At 45.2% G+C, this 22,489-nt stretch overlaps 1 protein-coding gene across 1 annotated transcript in view; it reads left to right on the top strand.

The window, feature by feature from the left end:
- Positions 1-22,489, top strand: part of LOC147673861 (uncharacterized) — a 1,240,526-nt gene that overhangs the window by 922,697 nt on the left and 295,340 nt on the right. The window contains exon 11 of the mRNA XM_086947748.1: positions 11,757-11,832. Coding sequence (XP_086803874.1) covers positions 11,757-11,832 — 76 coding nt within the window. The remainder of the gene's footprint in view (positions 1-11,756; positions 11,833-22,489) is intronic.

The following is a 22,489-nucleotide window of genomic DNA, read 5'->3' as shown; positions in this document are numbered from 1 at the left end:
TACAAGTCGTGCCCTGGACATTTGTAAGACCCCGGTTTTCGAACTGCTATAATTTTTCATATTGCTCTGCTGTACTTTTGCTCTGATTAGCGGCCGGCCGGGGTGGTTGTAGGCCCATACTTGTAATTGCTTGAAGTAATAATAAAGGTTCTCCAAAAAAAAAAAAAGATTGCGAACAGTCTCTCGTCTTCACTGGTCGTTGGTCAAGGCGTCCCTCAAGGTTCTATCATTGCTCCCACTCTGTTTAATCTCTATCTTGAACCATTAGGGAACCTCCTAAGTAAATCTGGAATCCTCTATCATCTCTATGCGGATAACACCCAAATCTACCTCAAGGTGTCTTCCTCTCATGATATCTCACTACTCAACTCTACTCTCAACTCTATTCACAACTGGATGTTAGTTCACCAACTCATTCTCAATCCCTCCAAAACGGAACTGCTCCTCTTATCTAGCTCTCTCTCCCGCCTCCTGTTCAATCCTGGATGGATCCGTTGGATTTACTCAACAGTAAACCAGTCATTGTTGACTGCGCTAAATCCTTAGGTCTTGATAAAAGACTCAACTTAATCTCACACATCATCTCCATTGCCAAGAACGCACGTTTTCAGCTGCGCCTTCTATGGGGGATTTGTCGGTTCTTCCCGGAGAATGACCTAAAAACCTGGTTCCAATCACTAGTTCTCTCTAGACTAGATTATTGTTATTCTCTTCTCATGGACCTTCCCAAATCTCACCTCTCCCCCTCGAATCTGTCCTCCATTCAGCAGCCCGCTTCATTTCAGGGTCCAAACGAAGTGACCACATCACTCCTATCCTGTCTTCTCTCCGATGGCTTCCCATCGAGGCTAGAGCTATTTACAAAACGGCATGCATCACCCACAAAGCTTGGCACTCTTCCTCCCCTCGCTATCTGGTGAATAAACTGAAATTGTCTGGAGGCTCAAGACCTTCTCGAAATGCGGAAAAGTTCCTGCTTGAGCCCCCCTCCTTCAAAAAGGAAAAATTAATGGCACAATCGTTCTCAGGTAATGCGGTGAGAATCTGGAACTCGCTTCCTCCTTTGCTCCGGGCCATCACCTCCATCCAGATCTTCAAAGCGGACCTCAAATCTCTTCTGTTCCAAAGACACTTTCAGAACTAATTCCCTCCTTCTCAGACCCCGTCAGGAAGTTCTTTAGTCATTGTAAATGTGTCTTATATATTTATATTTTTGTTTGTACATTCTGCGCTTGTTGTGTTTGATATTGTGTTCCTTTTGCCTGCATTGTTTTGATTTTATGACCTGTTTTTTTTTTCGCCAGGAAGTTTTTTAGTCATTGTAAATTTGTCATATATATTTATATTTCTGTTTGTACATTCTGTGTTTAATATGGTGTTCCTTTTGCCTGCGTTGTTTTGATTCTATGGCCTGCTATTTTTGTTTGTTCCATTTTTGTAACAGTTCTCTCATGTAACGTAACTGGTTCTATTGTACAGTGCTCTGACACCTTCGGGTAAAGTCTGCACTTTATAAAAATGCATTAAATAAATAAATACATTTTAAAAACTTTATTTCGGCAATTGCCATAAAAGTAAACACAATAACAATACTGTAAAATCATTCAATAATTAAAAGTTTAAAAACATGACATGTAAAATTATTAAAATACGCACAAATAAAACTAGCAGCATATAAGGAAATCATCTCAATGATTGTAAAATGTGAAGTTAAATTTCATCCAACAACTCCTATACTTATTATCTACTGTTGCATGTGCTTTAGAAAATCATAAAAAAGCAACAAAATGCAACTCGAACACACAAGAACCTTAGGTGCTAAGTAGTAGACAACAACTGACAGTCTATTTCTGTCTGTATCTCGACATATATGCAAGAAACCGGTAGACAGAAAAGACATTTGCCCAACTGTTGTCTTCGGCTGCACGCTCCACTGCTGGACTGCTGGTGCGGTGTGAGGGGGTCAGACCATATGCTCCCAAAACATCTGATAACACAAAGGAGATTACACCGCACTCCCAGGGATGTACTTTGCCAAAGCTTTTTATTGTTTCTGTCTCTTTGTTAAAAGCAGTCCTATTTGTAACCATTACGCGTTTCAACTAATTGTCTTCCTCAGGTGGTTTCAATTGCCTGCTTAGAATCTGCAGTGCCTGCAGTATAGTACCAGGCATCGTGGGATTTGTAGTTCTCGTGTGTATACATACTGGGGTTAAGTCTTTGATAAGATCAAGTTAGACCAGAAACCAGAGAGGACAATAAAAAATGTGCTCGTGGAATGTTCATAGTTTTAAAGAAATGATTCAAGATCAAGAGACAATAGACTTCCTGAGCAAATTCGAAATAATACTTCTTCAGGAAACATGGAACGAAATCCCGAGACAAATCATGGGATATGAGGAACATCATGTAATGGTGGAGAAAATTGCAAAGTACGGACATCCAAGGGGAGGATTATCTACTTTCATAACAAACAACCTAAACTGGAAAACAGAATCGCTCGTTCCAGGGGTGAACTGGATACAAGTTATCAAATTAGAAAATAAAGCATGCAAAGACAGTTTAGGATGGAAGTTACTGATTATAGATATATACATCCACCCAGACAAGGCTACAAAAGTGAAAAAACTACTAACACTACTAAATTTGATAAAAACCTTACAAAAAATGCACCAATTCCATGGGATGTTTATCTCCGGTGATTTTAATAGTAATCTAACAAGAGCCATGCAGGACCAAAACAATATTAAAAAAATATGGAACGAGCTGGAATCACTAGGATTAACGATCTTAAATGGAAATATGAAGGTAGATCGACCTGCAAGAACCACCTTCTCGAGTGGGAAGAAATATTCCATACTAGACTTCACACTAATTAGTAAAGAGCTAATAAAGATGGTCGATCATTTTGAAATAATAACCCGACCGGAGAGTAATCACTTTCCACAAGAGACCACACTGAGCATAAACATCGAAGAAAAAACGAAGATAGAATCTTTAGCCTTTATTCCGGAAATATACAACCTAAAGAAACTCAAATGGAGGGGTCCCATAAAAAACGAGATAATGGAAATGGTGCTCGAACAAGTAAAAACCATGGAGGCCCTTGGAAACCAATCGCTCGAAAGAAAATGGGAGAACTTACATAAACTTGTGCTAGAAAATCTTTCGGTAAAAACACTAGTAAAATATGGACAAGATGCAAACAAAGATCCATGGTACACCACTAAATTAAGAGATAAAAAAAAGTGAAATTGCAAAAAAACTAAGAATTAAGGCTGCAGAAAAGAGGTTGGGAAAAGAAGCAAACAATAATGAAATACTGAAAATGAGAAAAGAATATAAAGAGGAATGCAGAAAAGCGAAAAGATCACACGTGGAGACAATTTGGGAAGATTTGCTACGGACGAGCAAACTACCAAATAGTAGTGAATTCTGGAGTATAATTAATAAACTATCAAAAGGAACGGGTGGACAGCACAACATTGGAATTAGCGAAACAACATGGGTTCATTATATTGAAAGCCTGTATAACAGGAATCAACCCCACAAAGAAATAAATAAAGACTTTAAAAAAGGAATGTTTCAGAGAGAAGTAGCAACCAGACACGGAAAAGATGATCAGCATGAAAGCACAGATCTAGAAGATCTAACTCTGCTGACAACAGTTAAACAAACAACCGCCTTGATAAAAAAACTGAAAGCTGAAGGAGCAGCAGGCCCCAATGGGCTTCCAAACGCGCTATTCAAATACGATCCCGATTTTTGGGCAAACTACCTCACACCGTTATTCAATCATCTATATATGGAAAAAAAGATACCGCAGTCCTGGCAGGGTAACATCTTCCACCCAATATACAAAAACGGGTGTAGAATGGAACCCGGGAATTACAGATTGATAGCCCTAATTGACGTAGAGGCAAAGCTCTTCGCATCTTGTATATTGATTCACCTCCGACAATGGATAAATAAAAACAAAATAGTACCAAAATTCCAAACGGGCTTTATGGAAGGCACAGGTTGTACAACTAATCTTTCAGCACTGGCACTGCTAATCGAAGGAGCAGGAAAAAAGAAGACCGGACTACTAGCCTGCTATATAGATTTGAAATCCGCTTTTGACCGAGTTCCAAGAGACCGCCTGTGGAAAAAACTTGAAACATGGGGTCTCCCGCTGACTTTAATTGACATTATAATAGCTTTATATAGCGGAACGTTGGCAAAAGTAAAGCTTGGCGATGGGAGACGAATATCCGCAGAACTAAAAATAAGAAATGGTCTCAAACAGGGCTGTGTGCTCTCTCCAAGCCTTTTTAACATATACTTGGCAGATTTAGAAAGTCATCTGCAGAATGTGAACGGACACCCACCAAAATTGGTTAACGAATGCATCCAGTTCTTACAATATGCAGACAACATTGTGGTTTTAAGTCAAACACCGATAGGCCTCCAAAGAGTAATAACCAAATTAACGGAGTACTTTGACTGCGAAGGTCTGGAACTAAACATCAAAAAAACGAAAGTGGTGAGATTGGCGGGCTCAAGTAGACGATCATTCAAATGGTATACAAAGGACAAACATATTGAGGAAACAACATCATATAAATATTTAGGGGTCACACTAAGTAAAAACATGTCCATATTACATCAAAAAAGAAACATCATTGCTAAAGCCCAGTCACTGAGTTTCGCCTACAGAACACTTAAAAAGAAACTTCAATGCCCATCATATGACCATCTTCTAAAAGTTATGGCAGCCCAAGTATTACCATCTCTCTCCTATGGGCTGGAAATATGGCACGGGAAAGAAATTGACATTTTAATATATAAACCAGTGTTTAATCTTTACAAAGGATCAGCTCCAGCACAAATAAGATTGGAATTTGGCCTGCAAAATCAAACATATCAAAGGAAAGCAGTCTTAGCTAAATAGTGCTGGAAGCTTAGATCAGCAGAACCAGGATCACTAAACAACCTATGTTGGCTAGAAATCAAGAAACAATATGATCAACAAGAACCAAACTCTTGGGGTGATGATCTGCGCACAACCTTAGAAACTCTTAAAATAGAGGAAATCTGGAACAGCCAACTGGAAGAAACGTTCTTTAAAAAGATTTGCAAATTAAACGCAAAAGCTCTATCTCTGATAGAAGACAAAAAGACTTTGGCCAAACGTCGCCACGCATGGACTGCATTAAATTCATATAAACGATTAAAACCGCAACCTTACCTCGTGGCACACTTTCGGCTATCTTTAAAAATGAAATTTATGGCTTTTAGACTGGGCGACCATTCTTCTAAAGATTTGATTCCATCTTGGAAAAACACACAACAAAAGTCAAGATGTAGACTATGCGGGTACCATACGGAAACCTTATGCCATCTATTGTGTATGTGCGAGTCAATAAAAGATGAGAGAAGAACTTTGCTGAAATCAATTCTAAATGCACTTCACATCCGCACCTGCAGGCAGGCTGTTACCAGCTGGATGAGAGCGGGTTCGAACATTTTAATATGCCGCCGGGTGAAATTTATGAAGAAAGTAGAGACTTTGCTTTCAAAGACCGAATTAACTTAAAAGTGGGGACTGTAAAATAATGTTTTACTTTTTAAGAACCGAAAAAATAGAAATATATTTTAAGAAAATGAATTTTATCTTTTTTCTACTAAATTGAAATTTGTATATGTATACTTTATGGTTGTGACAAACCAAATAAAGTTAATTTTGACTGACTGAATTCTTTGATAAGTTTGTCTCTTTGCTGAGTGCAACTCATATGCACAATTGTTCAAAGAATTTACATCTGTACTTGTAAAAATATGTCCTTGTACAAATCTGCGCCCGTCCTCCACTTCATCACTCAGGCCTCTAAAATGATTGCATGTACATTAGGTACACTCCAGATTGGTTACTGGATTACCCTTGTAAGTCCCTAGTATATGGTACCAATCCTGACTGCAGAGTGCTTGGTTTTGTGTGAAACGGTGCCCATGCATGAGCAGGACCCCTCTGCAGCTTTCGGAATCTATTCTCTGTAGCTGTTCTGTTATGCAGCCAGACCATATACTCTTAAGTGCATTATAACCTCGCAGTAAATGCTAACTTTGGAATGGCTGCATGGAAACATGTCGCGTTTAGTGTCGAACACTTTGGAATCCTACCACCCCGCCAGTCCTGGCGGTGGGGGTAGAATTCCGCCCTTCTAGAGGGAGAAGACATGTACACACTTACCTAACCGGTAATAGTTTAAATGAGCCCCAGCATCACAAAATGGATGCTGCAGCCACAGACACGAGTCTGGCCTCCTGCTGCTGGATGAAACTCTGGCAGGGGAGGCCTGGACAATAGGTTTCCTGTCACAGGGAGGTGTAACTACCTCCCAGACCGGCTTTAGTGTTGTGAGGCTGGGTGGGTGCATTCATAGAATGCTCTTCAGACAGTGCCGGGGGCACACTTGGTGTCCCTGTGCATATCCCAGTTCAAACTGGTGGCAGGGGCACTCAGGCCCTGCTCTGGTGCGAAACTGGACAAAGGGAAAGGGGTGTAGCCACCCCCCTCCCTGGATCCTCCCATAGGTGGGTCCCCAGAGTGTGTCCAACCCCCTAACTTAGTATAAGTATGGGACCCCAGACCTTAGGACTTCAGATTACACATGGACGAAATTATGCAACATATATTCTGGAACTTCGACATTCTACATCGACTAGAAGACGGAAGATTATTCCTTGGGGTCAAGGAGTGACTCCCCTGTTCAAACAGGCACCAAAGAAGCATCTTGCCAGTCTGCATTTCCGAGCCTCTCGCCGGACCCCGAAGTATTTGTGACTCAGGACACGAACTTCCAGACTTCTCAGAGGCCGACACGAGATCCCAGCAAAGCTGAGACCCACAGCTCTCATGAGAGACGTGGGACCGGAGCTCCTGGACACCATGCACATTTGCTAGTGCAGCCACTTCCCGAGCTTTCCCGAAGTTGTGCATTGGGCTACTTGTAGTCCAAGCCCCGAGCACCATCTGCACCGAAGATTGTAGGCCTACACTCCACGAGTGTTCCATGAGCCCGCTTCTAGCATTTCTGCTCGAGGCCCCTTCGTGATCCCTGGCCCGTCGACTGGTGAGTACCCACGAAGGTAACTCTTCTTTTCCTTGGGTTTCCCTGGTTGCTCCAAATGTCCCCTGACTCCCCTCCAAAGGGTGAGTCCCTCAGACTTTGCTGGTCTGCACCGAAGCCAATCTCTACTTTCTGCGTGGGTTGCTGCCACCAAGGCTTGTGTGGTCCAATCCGGAAACCGACACCGCAGCACTCGACATCCTTCGTGGGACAGCTCGAATCCAGCTCCTGGTCATCGTTGATACCTCCTGGTCCTGGTGGCTGAAGAGTCAAGCTTCACCTGAAATCACCCAACATCGGTTAGCATCTTCTCATTGCCTTCCTGGTCACTGGCAAATGACCCAGACTCTGTCCCTTCTGCTTTCAGGTTCTTCAGATCTCCGATCCACCCTTGGATCCACCCGGACACATTCCACTTGGTAGCCAGCTGCATTTTTCAGCAGCTCGCCATTGAAATCGACGACGAAACCCGACAAGAAAAGACACCTATGCACCCGGCTACCCTGGGTGAGGTAACTCGAGTACTCTGGTGCTCCTGTGGGTGTTGACTTTAGAACCTCCTAGTTCTAAAGGGGTTTGCTCGAAGTCCAGTTCTAAGTGTCCTTAATCTGTAATTTTACAATCGCGACTTTCCCAATAGAAGTTAATGGTGATTTGCGGCTGTGTTTAGACACTGCACGCGTCCCAGTGGGTCCCCGGTGTCACTACATTGGGTGGTTCCTGGTGGCCCCAGCTGTTCTAAGGGCTCTAGGCCTTGTATCTATGTCACTCGTGGTTCTTATACCACTTTCTTAATATATGGTTTGGTACGCCCCTAGGGCTCAACGTATGTTGTGCTGATTTACTGTGGGCTAAATAAGTTCACTGAATGTACTTTTGCCTCTAGCCTCATAAAGAGACTAGAGGGATGTGTTTAGAATAAATACATATATTTTATATCTATACCTGGTGTGTTTCTCCTTTCATTTGGTCATTCATGAGATTATAGACTGGTAAAACAAGCTGCTTAACATTCCTTCAAGACTTACCCTGAAGGGTGCTCTCCCCAGCTACCACTAGGATAGCTTTCTATATAGGTTGTCTTTAAACCTACCATCAATAAGGGTCATTTGGACTGGTGCAAGGAGCCCACTAGAATAGTGGACAGCATATGCCAGGCCAACTTCTCACACTTAGGCCAAATAGGGACCCTTGCTTCTAAGTCAGGGAAAGGAAGGACACCTACTCAGATAGCCCCTGCTCACCCCCTCGGTAGCTTGGCATGAGCAGCCAGGATTATCTCCAAGGCAAATGTGTAAAGTTTTTGCAACCCCGCTCTCAGGAACCCAATGATGACACCACAAATGGACTCCACACGAGTTTAATAAAAAACAAGTATATGTTTATATAAAAAGATATACGATGAGACCACACAATAAAAATCCAACATATGCGTATTTTTAATATTTCACCTGGCTGGTTATTAGGCTAGCAAGCCCTTCTAAGTTCTTGTGGTATTAATGAGCAATTCTACATGATCCAATGCAATCCTACTGCAATGCTATGCAGTTCATAATGCACGAATCAGGCACTTTGTCAATAAAAATGATGCAAAAATAATGCAATGTGTAATGCAACAATCAGGCAGTTCATTATGCAGAAATAATGCAATGTGTAATGCAACAATCAGGTAGTTCGTTATGCAGAAATAATTCAATGCGTAATGCAACAATCAGGCAGTTCGCAATACCAAAATGATGTAATGCGTAATGCTACAATCAGGCAGTTCCTAATACAAAAATAAAGTACTCCGGCACCGATCACGGTGCTCGGTATGGTCTCTATGCCACTCCTGCTGACTCGCGGTCAGCTACTGCCAAAATATGCCCCCACCCCAGGAGTGACACACGCACGCTCGCTGAGCATTATATGGGGGGTGCGATCTCACGCTCCTGTCCTCTCCTCGCGACTTGGGCCTCGAATGCAACTTAATTGATCTTGGGCCGTGGAACACGGCCCCCCCCCACACACACAGGGATGGTTACAGGTCCCTCCTTGGCAAAGACAGGCTCGGACTGCCGGCACAGCTCCTCTGGGGATGCCGGTCCGGGCCAATGGCAATGACGGAGGTCTCAGGCTGCAACAGGGCACATGCACACAGCGTCGCTGAGACTCACTAAAGCTCCGGGTGCCCACAATCACAGGGCAATCCTCACGAAGGTCTCAGGCTGCACGAAGCACATGCACACAGCGTTGCTGAGACTCACTTGAGCTTCGGGTGTGCACGATCACAGGGCAATCCCCACGTAGGTCTCAGGCTGCACGAAGCACACGCACACAGTGTTGCTGAGACTCACTTGAGCTTTGGGTGAAGACGATCACAGGGCAATCCTCAAGAAGGTCTCAGGCTGCACGAAGCACACGCACACAGTGTCGCTGAGACTCACTTGAGCTTCGGGTCTACACGATCACAGGGCAATCCTCACGAAGGTCTCAGGCTGCAAAAAGCACACACACAGCATTGCTGAGACTCACTTGGACTCCAGGTGCACACGATCATGGGGCAGTTCTTACAAAGGTCTCAGGTTGCAAAAAGCACACGCACACAGCATCGCTGAGACACCTCTGGAAACTTTTATGTTCCTGAGTTTCCACAACAGGGAGACCGCTCTCCTTGGGCTCTTGGGGACAAGTAACTTGAGGACACAGCACACAGCAAAGTCCTTTCAATCAGGGGGACACAGCAAGGTCCCTTTAGCCTCTCATTGGTTAAATCAGCAAACTGCAGGCCAACCCCAGAACACACAGCAAGGGTCAGTCCTTTTCTTTAGTCTCTTCAGCTGTTTCTTCCTTGGCAGAGGTTCCTCTTGACCACAAAGTAGTTTCAATCCTTTTCAGTCTTGAGCAGTCCAAAGTCCAGGGGTTTCAGCTCTCATAGTTATACCCCTAAATGTCTTTGAAGTCTTTGTGTTCAGGGGGGCACTGACCCCTGTTCAAACCAGTTCTGGGTGTCTCCCTGCCAGTGAAATCGTATTCCTCTGATAGTGGGGTCTAGATCCTCAATCACTCAGCAGGAGATAGAGCCATTGTTTTATGGCGGAAGCCCAGGCCTCTTCACTCCAGGGGCTATTCCTTCCCCGTTACACTCCAGCTACAGGTCAGCCTGTTGCTGTCTCACCTCGTCCCCTGGGTCAAGACATACCCCAGAGCCTATCACGTTCAAATCCAGACAGTCAATCCACAACTAGACAGAGACACACAGAAATGTTAGAACACAAAAAAACAGCCACTTCTAAAAGTGTGGTTTCTAAACACACAATGCAAAAACCACTTTCACAAAAAGATGTGTTATTAAATTGTGAGTTCATGCATACTAAACTTCACCTCTCCATCTTAAGCCTATGGGAAGATAGGCTGGAAACATATTACCCAACCTCCCCATTCTGTCCTATGGGCAAGATGGCCTTTCAACAGTGAAAAACGAAATGGGGAGTATTTCACTGTCAGGACATGGTACACACCTCAGTACATCTACCTTTTACATACACTGCACCCTGCCCAGGGGGTACCCTGGACCTACCATAGAGGTGTCTGATGTGCATACAAAGGGAAGGGTAAGGACTGGCAAGTGGGTGAACTTGTCAGGACAACATGGCAGTTTAACAAACTGCGCACAGGCACTCCAGTGGCAGGCCTGAATTCTCTCTTTAGGGCTACTTGTGTGGGTGGTACAATTAGTCCTGCAGGCCCACTAGTAGCATTTGCATAACCAGCCCTGGCACACATAGTGCACTTTACTAGGGACTTTACTAGTAAGGCAAACATACCAATCATGGACAACCAATTACCATTACACTTTACATAGGGAGCACTTGCACTTTGACACTGATCGGCAGTGGCAAAGTGCCCAAAGCATCTAAGTTGGCAACACCATATCAGAAAAAAGGTCTAGGGGAGAGGAAAAAATGTTTAGGGAACTTTAGCCAAAAAAGGCCGAGTCCAACAGTATAGTTATGCAAATGTATTCCAATACTAAAAAACTACTGTTTTAAAACCAAAAAACTATGAAATTCACCAAATGTACATAAATGACTTAAGTACAACTTGCACCATAATTGATTATACATTTCATGAGTGATGTAATGTATGAGGTCATTAGCTGTGCATGGTACCGGTCCAAGATTTACTCAGATCAGTTAGGTATAACGGATTGTTTTGCTTATTAATACCTTAAAATTGTTTGAAAATATTAATGTTCTTAAGCTAAGGGAAAATCTTGTACGCGTCTTAAACATGCTTTAACTGTTCCTAGCACAGTGGGGTTTTTGAACATTGCTTTGCAGACAATACATTTTAATAAAATATAAAGATACCATATATACTTAAATAAAAACACTCTTCAGAGGATTGGCAAAACATCCTAGTTTATCGTAGTGAAATATATAAAGTAATTAGCTACACATACTTCAGTTCAATCCCCCATCCAGTGTATGTCATGGATATAATGTCCAATTACCATAAAGACATGTTGATATTATTCCATTCTTCCTCCAATTAAAAGATGCAAAGTCCCACTGCAAGCAGAGGGCCTTTTGTGTGTATATGATGCCATTGTAAATGGAGAAGTAGGTGATATTGAATATTCTTTGGTTCTGTGTCTAACAGCTTGCGTCTCACAAGGACCAGTTAAGAAGCCTGACTAATGAACTCGAGAGGACAAAAGATGAGAAGTACCAGCTTGGTAAGTGATGACAGCAGGTTCAACTCGTTGTTCTTATTATATAAAAATAATTTATATCTTATCGAAGCTGCAAACCATGAGGTTGCTTGAAGAGGGAGCCAATTAGGTATGTGACATAGATAACTCTTTCAAAGCAATGAAAAGAAGACTATAGCAAGTGTAGATTTGTAGGTCACATTTGAGGTTTCTAAATATTCTACAACAAAGCCTTCTATAATAGGTTCGAATATGTGATCCATCTTTTTCTGATGATCTCCCGAGCATGTAAAAGAAAGGGCAGGCATTTCACTCCATTGATTGAGGATATCTGGCCAACAATATTGATTACTGACATTAGTTGAATTTCTGTGCACTTTGCCTTTTGGCTGTGGTATGTTACAGTAAATAAAACTGCCATTTCTAGCATTCCATTCTTATTATTTGGACATTTGGTGCTGCGCATGACTCACTCCCGGAGGAGTATCTCGGCGCTGCTCAAAAAAGGATAAAACATTCTAAAACCCTTCTTAAAGGAAGTGAAGTTTGAGCAAGAGCAAAGACTAAAAGGGAGTTTGTTTAAGTGATAAGGGGCTGTGTAAGAGAAAGATTGCCCCCCATATCTTAAGGTGTGGATGCGTGGAATCATCAGAAGTGCCTTATCTGAAGATCTTAGACATCTAGGAGGCAGGTAGGGATATACCTGAGTGGACAGATAGGCTGGTGGAGACTTGTGGAGTGCCTTATGTGTCAGACAGAATAGTTTGAAAATTACACACTTTTTAATCGGCAGCCAGTGAAGCGTCCTGAGTATCGGGGAGGAGGGCGAGCGAGAGGGAAGATTACAAAGTTGCTGTGCAGCGGTATCCTAGACCACCTGCAGTTAGGACTGCGAGGTCTCGTTTACTAATGTCAACAAAGCTCTCCATAGGCAAGGCGGCTGGTGATAAGGGCCTGGACAAGAGTCTACCTGGCTGTGTCTGGAAGCCACAGGAGAGCTTATCTTTAAGAGATTCATGGTGGCAAAACAGAGGCCACGGGTGGCATTAACTTGGTTTTTCATAGAAAGAGATTAATCTAGATTTGTTCCAAGATTTTTCACTAACTTCTTAGAGGAGGGAGCGGGACCAAGTTCTAAATGCCACAAATCAGCTGACCATATCTCGTCGCTTTGCCAAATAGCATGATCTCTGTCTTGTTGCTGTTTAATTGGAGACAGTTGTTACTCATCCAAGCAGCGATTTCCCTCATGCAATTTGTAAATTTGCCTTTCACCACACCTGGGTCCGGGCTAAAGGAGATAAGAAGTTGAGTGTCATCATCAGCATATGACACGATCTCCACACCGTAGGCTCTCACAATTTAGGCTAACTGGGCTACATAGATGTTAAACAGAGTTGGGTTCAGGCATGATTCCTGGGGCACTCCGTTGTTTATATCCATCAGTCGAGACTTGGAAGAGTCCAAGCAGATTTGTTACGTTAGACTGGCAAGGAAGTTCCGGAGCCAATCTAGCCCCCTAAGTTACAGCCCTGCCTTGTGAAGCCTGCGGAGTAGGATAGAGTGGGGGACCATGTCAAATGCTGCTGACAAATCCAACAACACCAACATGACCGGGGTTCCAACATCTAAGGAGAGCCTGATGTTATAAGCCACCGCCAGCGGCACAGTCTCATTGCTGTGGATCTCTCTGAACCCGATGGTGATGAATCCAAGATGTAGTTTTCTTCAAGAAAGGCTGAAAGTTGTTTTAGTAAACTTTTCTAGAGCTTTCACAAGTAAGTGTAACAGCGAAAATGGTCTATTGTTGGAGAGAACTTGCTGTAGGTTATTTAAGTAGCGGAGAGACTAAAGCGCACTTCCATCATTTAGGCACTTTAGCTGTTGTCAATGAGAGATTGTATATATCCTTGACTGCAGGCACCAGACACGTTGGTAAACTAGCTGTTGTCCTAGGAGGGCATTGGTCTTGAGGTGACCAAGACTTGACATGAGAAAGCATTTCCGACACCTGGTCCTCCGAGAAAAGTTCAGTCATTCGAACTGCACGTGGCTGTTGGATGTGAATGATTTAGGTCAAAGTCGTTGTCAAGACAATCAGGAATGACTGAAACGTTCTTATACATTTTCTCTATTCTATTATAACCCCTGCACGGGGGTTACCTGCTAAGTGTAACCTGGAATGGAAAATGCAGTGTTCTCAAGTTGTACGTGGCCGTGGTCATGTACGTATGGGCATGCCATTTTAGTTCATACCTGGTTTACTGTTGCAGGTGCTCCCCCTTTCCAGTTTCCTTTTGACAACATTGACTGTAGCGTTGACACTGGTTCCACCACGCTCACTCATTCTATACCAGAGTTCCTCTACCTCATTTACTTGTTTAATTTTGTAGTAGTTCTTTCAAATGTGCTTCCTTCCTCATCTCTGGCAGCTTATGCTGCAACACCCTAGATTCAGGCCGTACTCGTTGTTTTACCAGTGATTTCCCGCATCTGATGAGCCTTGTCTCTGTGTTCTCAGGGGCACCCACTATTGCATTTGAGCAGAATCCCACCAGCAGGAGGATGAGATTAACAGACAACTTTGCTTCTCTCCAAAGCTGACACTATTAGTAGGAATACAGTGGAGTAGTGTGGATGCACACATTCAACCTTTAGTTGTTATGTGTGTGTGTGTTGTGTAAGGGAAAAAGGGAGTTAGGGATTATGCGCCTTGCCATGAGCTATAACAGGAGCTCAGCCCAGCCTTCAGAGCCTTGCCTTCTCCTCTCATTGGCTGTGTGCTACTGATGCAAAACCAATAATAGGAGGTGACAGAGAGATGTGGGTGTAAGAGTAAGCAGTTGACTACCTTTGCGGCCAGTGTCTTACCATGCCCCCACCACTGCCTGCCTCTTCTTTCAGTGAGCAACACGGGTTAGTACCATGTTCTTTGTATGTCCATCTTGTATGAGTGCTGGTGCTCATGCGTCCCCAGGCAGGGAGTTACAGAGTTCTGACTCATGATCCCCGGTGAAGGTTATTTTCATGCCATGTGGCTTAGTGTTGGCGGCCCTTTCATCCTCCTCATCCTCTACTGGCATGGGACCAGATTGCTGGCACGAGGCAGAAAGCAGAACCGTTGTTTGCTAATTGTGTGTCAGCATATATTCTCTCATTTGGTAAGTGGCTGCTATGATAAATGGCACATTCATCCAGTGGCATAGTGTGGAATAATTAGGGGAAAAAGCTTCTGAGCCTTTTCCCCAGATGGAAAGTAGGTGCTCGATTACGGAGTGTTCTTTTCTCTTAATTTCTTCCAATTCTGCTCAGTTGAGAGAATAAAATAATTATATATATGTTAAATGGCGCTGGAAAATTCACTACATGTAATATGATGTGGATTCCCTTTTAAGATGGTTCTAGTCTACTAGATAAACACGGCTACCTAATTGCATCTTTTGTTATTTACTTTGTTCCAGCAAACAAAGCAAGTGTTCGTGATAAAGTAGCTGTTAGATATGAAATCTACTTACACAAATTATTGTATGCATTTGTCACATCATGTAAGATAATGTAACCAATATTTGCATAAATTGCCTTTGATTTTCAAAGGTCATTTCTAAATCTATTTCCCATGTTAAAAATACACTATAAGAGGTGGGTTTGGTGATTGTTTCTATTCCCCCCCCCCCCCATAATTACCTTTTGTAGCATATGTCTCAAGCTTCACCTCAACCTTATTGAGGTTTACAGGTTCCCGATGTACTGCAAATGTTGTTCAAAGTACGTCAGTCCACTTAATGTATTCGTTATTGTGGTGCCCATTATTGAGATTCTTCTTTCTCTTCAAATTATTACTTTCGGTAACTGTAACAGGAATGTAGTGACCATGTTCTCTTTTTAGCATGCTACCAGAAGCTTACAATTATCCTAATATTTTTGTGCCGTCTTTTGCACGTAGGCCTAATTTAAAGATACAAATCTGCCACAGCTCTTCTGCAAGCATAGCTTTGAAACTCCTTGAGCATTATACTTTTGAAATACTTTGCTTGTTGTCCTACTCTCCCTTGCGTGAGTGGCACTGGTGTCCTCACTTCTGAAATTACTGCACATTTTCTTTTGTCATATTAATATTAACACAATATGAAAAAATTACATATAGGTACCGTAGCCTTCTGCTTGAACTCCAATACTCTTAATTCGAAATTTGAAAATATATAATACAAGGGATATCCTTATTATGAATCTTGACTGTCCTGTAGATTTAAGGGGCTTAATCAAATTTATAGGTTGGCCCATTCTGAACATAAATATTGAGCCTTGTCAAAGTTGCCATAGGGCCCCTAAACCCTTACCTCAACGCTTCAAGGATATTAGAGAAAATTGTACGACCATACTAGGCAGTTTAATAGTAAAAGAGAATTATAACAGAGGTGCCTTGGACCCTCAGGCCACTGGGCCTTGGTGGAAGTCACAGTCATCAGCGGTACTGTAGATTCAGTGTTCAGCTAAACAGGTTTTATAGTGACCTCAAAAGCCCCAATGGGAAACAGTGAGCAGATGGAGGTTTTCAGGTCTCGCCTACGCAGTGCGCATGTGCTGCATAGGAGGGGACCTCATGTAATCGACTTGTTTTTTGGGCCAAAAACGTGCATACGTTGCATTGCTTTCAATGGCAACACGTGCACTGTTGGCGATTCCCTTGCAGGAGCGAGCTTCAACCATCTGTTTGTAATTAACAGATGTTTCCTGCTCGCTCCCGCAGGGAAGGTGCAGGCCCCCTCCTCTCTCCCCTCTCCCTGCTGCCTCCTCCTCTAACTTTTTTTGCACTTTCAGAGCGAGGTCACTTTCAGCGCGAGGCGCGCACTTTTGTTTTTCTTTAGTGTCTGATCTGGACGCTTCGTGTATGTATGAGCTGCGCGGGATGCCTTGTGTGTATTGAGCTTGAAACCATCTGTTTGTAATTAACAGATGGTTCCTGCTCGCTCCTGCAAGGGAAGGTGCAGGCCCCCTCCTCTCTCCCCTCCCCCTGCTGCCTCCTCCTCTAACTTTTTTTTGCACTTTCAGCGCGAGGCGCGCACTTTTGTTTTTCTTTAGTGTCTGATCTCGACGCTTCGTGTATGTATGAGCTGCGCTGGATGCCTTGTGTGTATGTATGTTTGTGCCACACGTAAGTCGTGTCGGTCTGAATATATAACTTGTGTACATTAATATATATTGGGGTTGACAGCTCATGGATATGTTAGTATGTGCAGGTTCGGATACATTTTAAGTATGTTGTAAGTAAGGCCGATCACATCGCTCTTTCCTGTCGCTGAGTGCCTAGAAGCGGTACGCAAAGGTCGAAGAAGCGCTTGTGAGTAAGAGGGTGACCCTCTAGTGCTCGGCCGGACCCCGCCTCACCCTGTTCGCTTAGAGGCTTATGTCGCATTCTGTCGCCTGGTCTCTCCAGCCCTAGTACTGGATCCGTCCGTGGAGTGGACAGCTCGTGTTGAAAGTCTCTCTCCTCAGATCCCCTTTTTACCACCCCGGTCCGTGCAGCCCGCTCGGTGGGAGAGCTGACGGGACCCCTAGGTGCGCCCTGGGTGACCGCATTCTTCCTCTCGCACCAGCCGTCCAGTCGCAGAAAGTACAGCACTTTCCAGTCAGTCAGCGCCAGGGAGGCAACAGGTCCTGCAGCCGGGGCAATCCAGATCCCACTGCCGGGGCAGCAACAGGGTCATCAGGTCCCACCGGGGTAGAAACAAGTTTGCCGCCTGGGCAGCCGCGTGTCCCACCTGTGGACATTTTGGGAGATCAGTTCCCCTGGGCCCGATCTTGCCGCTGCGGAGCCGGGATGACTCTGCCTGTTTTCGTTTCAGGGGAGTCACAAGAGGTCCGAAGGGGAGAGCCGGCGGGGCACGGCCGTCTAGATCCGAGTTACTGATGATCAATCGATCGATAATTATAAGGGGGCGGTGCAGGTCATCCCGCTGTGACCGCAGGAGCACGGATATCAAAATATCAGTTTTTATCATGCATAATTAATGAATACACCACAATAAAGCTAGGAACATCACAGGTTTACTGAAATCTGTGTACACACTGCAGGCAAAATGTTGGAGGGCTGGAGGGGATGACTCAGCCATTCATCCTTCAGAAGCGGATGGCATGTGTTCGACAGCGCTATTGCGTGTGAAGTGACAGGCCTTTTTCTTGGAGACAGCAAAATGCTTGTGTGTTTACACTTTAAATGAACGGCGCTTATCGCTGGACGTAGATTATTAAGTGGCATTTACAGGGGGTTGAGGGCAAACGACTAACATCGCTGGGGTGCAATTAATGCCCTGTAATGGCCCGCCTGCCGTCGCCTCGCTGTGTGTCCCGTGGATAGGCCGCACTGCTTTTATTGCCCACTTCATCTCAACGGCTCCTCTTTCTGGGACCCACCCTCGCTCCTCAGGCCTGGGGCAGCCCTGGGGCAGCGCTGGCGAGAGCTGGGGGGCTCGATGTCCTTCAGGAGGCCCCAGATGCCGAGCACCAACAGCCTGCGACCAGCAGTGAACTGACGAATTCCGCATGCGATATACATGTATGTATGTACACATGCGTGCACGTGCATCATGGGAGGATTGTACGTACTGGGAAGCAGTGTTAATGTCGTGGGGTGGCACGATCACATGACAATAGGCCATTGAGCCAATGAGGGTTGGATTTGCGATTGGCCCCAGAACCCAGAGAATGCAATACTGGGCCATAATACACAAGTGTATGTATTGTTTATTTCACAGCTGGGCCCGTGAAAGTCCTCCACCCTAACCTACATACTGTCAACACAGACTCTAGGACAAGCTTTCCTATCCCCCGCCAGTATGGATGCGCCCCTCTGCCTGAAGCTTTAAGCGGTAACAAGTTGTGAGGATTTTTGGAAATGGTCAGTGGCTTCGCCCAAGAGAGGGGTGGAGTGGTAGTTAACACCATAAGGGTGCCCTGCTGCAGGGTTTGCATTGTTTTTGGGAGGGGGCGGGGAGTATCCTTCAGTGTTGTTTCACTGTAGCGGTTTAAACCACGGTGCAGGGTCCTAAGCGCTTTGGGCTGTAGCGGCCATTACTTGTGCGCCTGGTGAAGGGCTGATAGATACCCGTCTCTCTGTGCTCCCAGCACTCAGATGGCATGGGTTGGGGGAGGCGCTCTTCAGTGGAGTCAACAGACAACTGTACCCCCACATGGTTCCCTTTGATGCATGTATGTCCCCCAGCAGGGGCTCAGGGGGCAGAAAAATAACACTTCAGAAGGCAGATAATGTTTGTCCCTCTCGCCCCTCAAGACCCCCAGCCTCCCGGTTCAATCATTAGCCCTATTAAAAGGGGGCGCCCCAGTAGGGACTGCTGCCCCTCTCTCCTTGTGAGGAAAAACAAAGGGGCAGAACAATGGGGCAGTCCGTCCCCCATGCACTTCACTACAAAGGTCCAGCCTGCACCCACTCTAGGAGGCGTCTTGCATTGGAGCACATGTACCTCTTAGGCCGCATGCATTACTCTAGCATTGTGCTTTAACAGGCATACAGGCAAGGAATGCACAGCAGTCGCTAAAGCCAGCTGGCCTGGCTTGCTTCTTGAGCTCCGAATAAAACATTAAAGTAGCTTGCTGCAGTGAAAAAGAAAGAAACACCGAGTGCTTTCTGCAAAGCATCTATAAGATAAACCTTTCATGGGTCATGAGTATTTCTTAGATGTAAAATAGTGCCTCTTGCAATGGAAACAATCTTTAGAGAGCGGAATGCCACAGTGAATGACATAAAGTAGGAAAGTTACACTCAGGGTCACTGGAATTATGCGGCAGCTGAGGGTCAAGTTATGCTGCAGGGTTGAGGAAATTATGCAGCAAGAAAAGGCAAATTATGCATATTGTACAATAGTATTATTTCCATATTTTGACATTTTTAAGCTTGTTAACACTGACTGTACAGCATTTCTGGCCAAAATGTTGCTGCTACCAAAGAAACCAACAAGCATTGGCCTAGCCAATAGGTCTCGCCTTTGGGAGGACCTTAAGTGTTTAGCCTTGCAACAGTTGATGTTGTTGCACTAAGGATATTGTGCTGCATACATAAATACTTATAAGGTCCCAAAAGCTAGACCTATTGGCTATGTCGATGCTTGCTAAAGTCTTAGAGTCAGTGTCGTTTACTGCTTGGGGCGGCATTGGTGCCCCTATCTTCAGGCAGCTACAGTCTAGTAATTTTCCTCAGGGAAGTTTACTCAACTTTCTATTGACTGGCAAAGCTCATTATTAAGTCTCACTTGCAAACAGCTTTACTTGTCTGTTGGCCAAATTCCTATTGTAGCCAATATACACTTCAAGGGCTTGGGTTACACCCCTTACTTTAAAGCCAATAGTTTAATGATCTATTGCAGTCACCTGCTTCTGATTCAATGGCTTTCTTCCATATTCTTGGGTTTGTTCGCCAATTGAGCATTTTGGCCTCACCATGTTTTGATTGGATGAATTGAGAGGGATTATTTTGTTTTACTTTGCTTTCCACTCTCCAAAGGAGTGCTTGCTTTCCTTCCACTCTTTCCCATCCTATGCATTATTTATTTATTTATTATGCTTTCTTGGTCCTGGCATCTGCACACGGCTTCGGAGCTGCTCACGTTGGTTGATTTGCTTCCCTTGCACTCCATAACCGTACTTCCCGCCTGCTGTACTTTTTAAAAATGTATTTGTATGAGGATCCTAAAGCTGCACACTGGTTCCAGGCTGGTCCGTTGGCTTCAATTTGTGCTGCTTCCAGTGCATACTTTATTTTTTATTTTACGTTTCAAAATCCCTGTCTGTAATCTTGGAACTGTAAATTAAATATAAAGTATAAAGATGACCATCAGACATGCATCAATCAGTCAATTAATCAATCATTCGTAGAGCGCACTACGCACCCGTGAGGGTCTCAATGCGCTGGGGGGGAGGGGGGGAGAGGGGATACTGCTACTGCTTGAACAGCCAGGTCTTGAGTCTCCTGAAGACCAGTAGGTCCTGGGTCTGTCATAGGCAGATGGGGAGGGTGTTCCAGGTTTTTGCAGCGAGGTGAGAAAACGATCTGCCGCCGGTGATCGCTCGGCGGATGCGGGGGACGGTGGCGAGGGCGAGGTCAGCGGAGTGAAGCTGGCGGTTCAGGGTGTAGAAGGTGAGTTGTTCGTTGAGGTACGCTGGTCCGGTGTTGTGGAGAGCTTTGTGAGCATGGTTGAGGAGCTTGAAGGTGATCCTCTTGTTGACGGGGAGCCACTGCAGGTCTTTTAGGTGGGCTGTGATGTGGCTGGGGCGGGGGATGTCGAGGATGAGGCGCGCAGAGGCGTTCTGTATGCGTTGTAGTCTTTTCTGGAGTTTGGGTGAGGTTTCGGCTTAGAGAGCGTTGCCGTAGTCCAGTCTGCTGCTGACGAGGGCCTGGGTGTCTGTCCTTCTGGTAATGGTGGGGATCCATCTGTAGATCTTGCGGAGCATGTGGAGGGTGTTGAAGCAGGAGGAGGAGACGGCGTTCACTTGCTGGGTCATTGACAGTACGGAGTCCAGGATGACTCCTAGGTTGCATGTGTGGTTAGTGGGCATCGGTGAAGCTCCCAGTGCGGCTGGCCACCATGAGTCGTCCCAGGTGGAGGGGGTGGATCTGATGATGAGGACCTTTATCTTGTCCGAGTTCAGTTTCAGGCGGCTGTTCGTTATCCATTCGGCGTTGGCCTTCATTCCTTTGTGTAGATTGGTTTTGGCTGTGGCGGGGGCCATGGTGAGGGAGAGGATCAGCTGGGTGTTGTCGGCATATGAGGTGATGTTGAGGTCGTACGATCTGGAGATGTTGGCGAGTGGTGCCATGTAGATGTTGAAGAGTGTTGGGCTGAGGGATGATCCTTGAGGTACGCTGCAGATGATCTTGGTGTCTTTAGAGAGGAATGGGGGGAGGCAGACACTCTGGGTTCTGCCGGTGAGGTAGGAGGTGGTCCAGTCCAGTGCTTTGTCGCGGGTCCCTGCGTTGTGGAGGCGTGTGTGGAGGGTGTGGTGGCAGACAGTGTTGAAGGCAGCCGAGAGGTCCAGGAGGATGAGGGCCGCAGTTTCTCTGTTGTCCATCATGGCCCTGATGTCGTCGGTGGCGGCGATGAGCTCTGTTTTGGTGCTGTGGTTGCTGCGGAATCCGGTTTGGGATGGGTTCAGGATGTTGTTCTTTTCGAGGAAGGAGGTCAGTTGCCTGCTGACGATCTTCTCAATGACTTTTGCCGGTAATGGGAGGAGGGAGATGGGCCGGAAGTTCTTGAGGTCCTTGGGGTCAGCTTTGGGTTTCTTGAGTAGGGCGTTGATCTCGGCATGCTTCCAGCTCTCCCGAAAGGTGGTGGTCTCGAAGGAGCTGTTGATGATCTTGCGGAGATGGGGTGCAATGGTGGAGCTTGCTTTGTTCAAGATGTGGTGCGGACAGGGTTCAGATGGTGAATGGGAGTGGATGGTGTTTATGATTTTGATGGTGTCTTCGTCGTTGACGTGGGTCCAGGAAATCAGGAGGTTGATGTGGCTGGGGGGCCGGTGAGTCTGAGGTGACTGTGTCTGTCGGGGGGGCCTGGTTGCTGAAGCTGTCGTGGATGTCTCCGATCTTGCGGTGGAAGAAGGTGGCTAGGGAGTCGCAGAGGTCTTGTGATGGTGGGATGTCGTTGGAGTTGGACCTGGGGTTGGAGGGTTC

The sequence above is a fragment of the Lissotriton vulgaris genome, chromosome 12 (assembly GCF_964263255.1).
Source record: "Lissotriton vulgaris chromosome 12, aLisVul1.2, whole genome shotgun sequence".
In the NCBI taxonomy this organism is placed as follows: Eukaryota; Metazoa; Chordata; class Amphibia; order Caudata; family Salamandridae; genus Lissotriton; species Lissotriton vulgaris.
The sequence above is the reverse complement of the archived record's forward strand: the minus strand, read 5'-3'. Positions and strand labels throughout refer to the sequence as shown.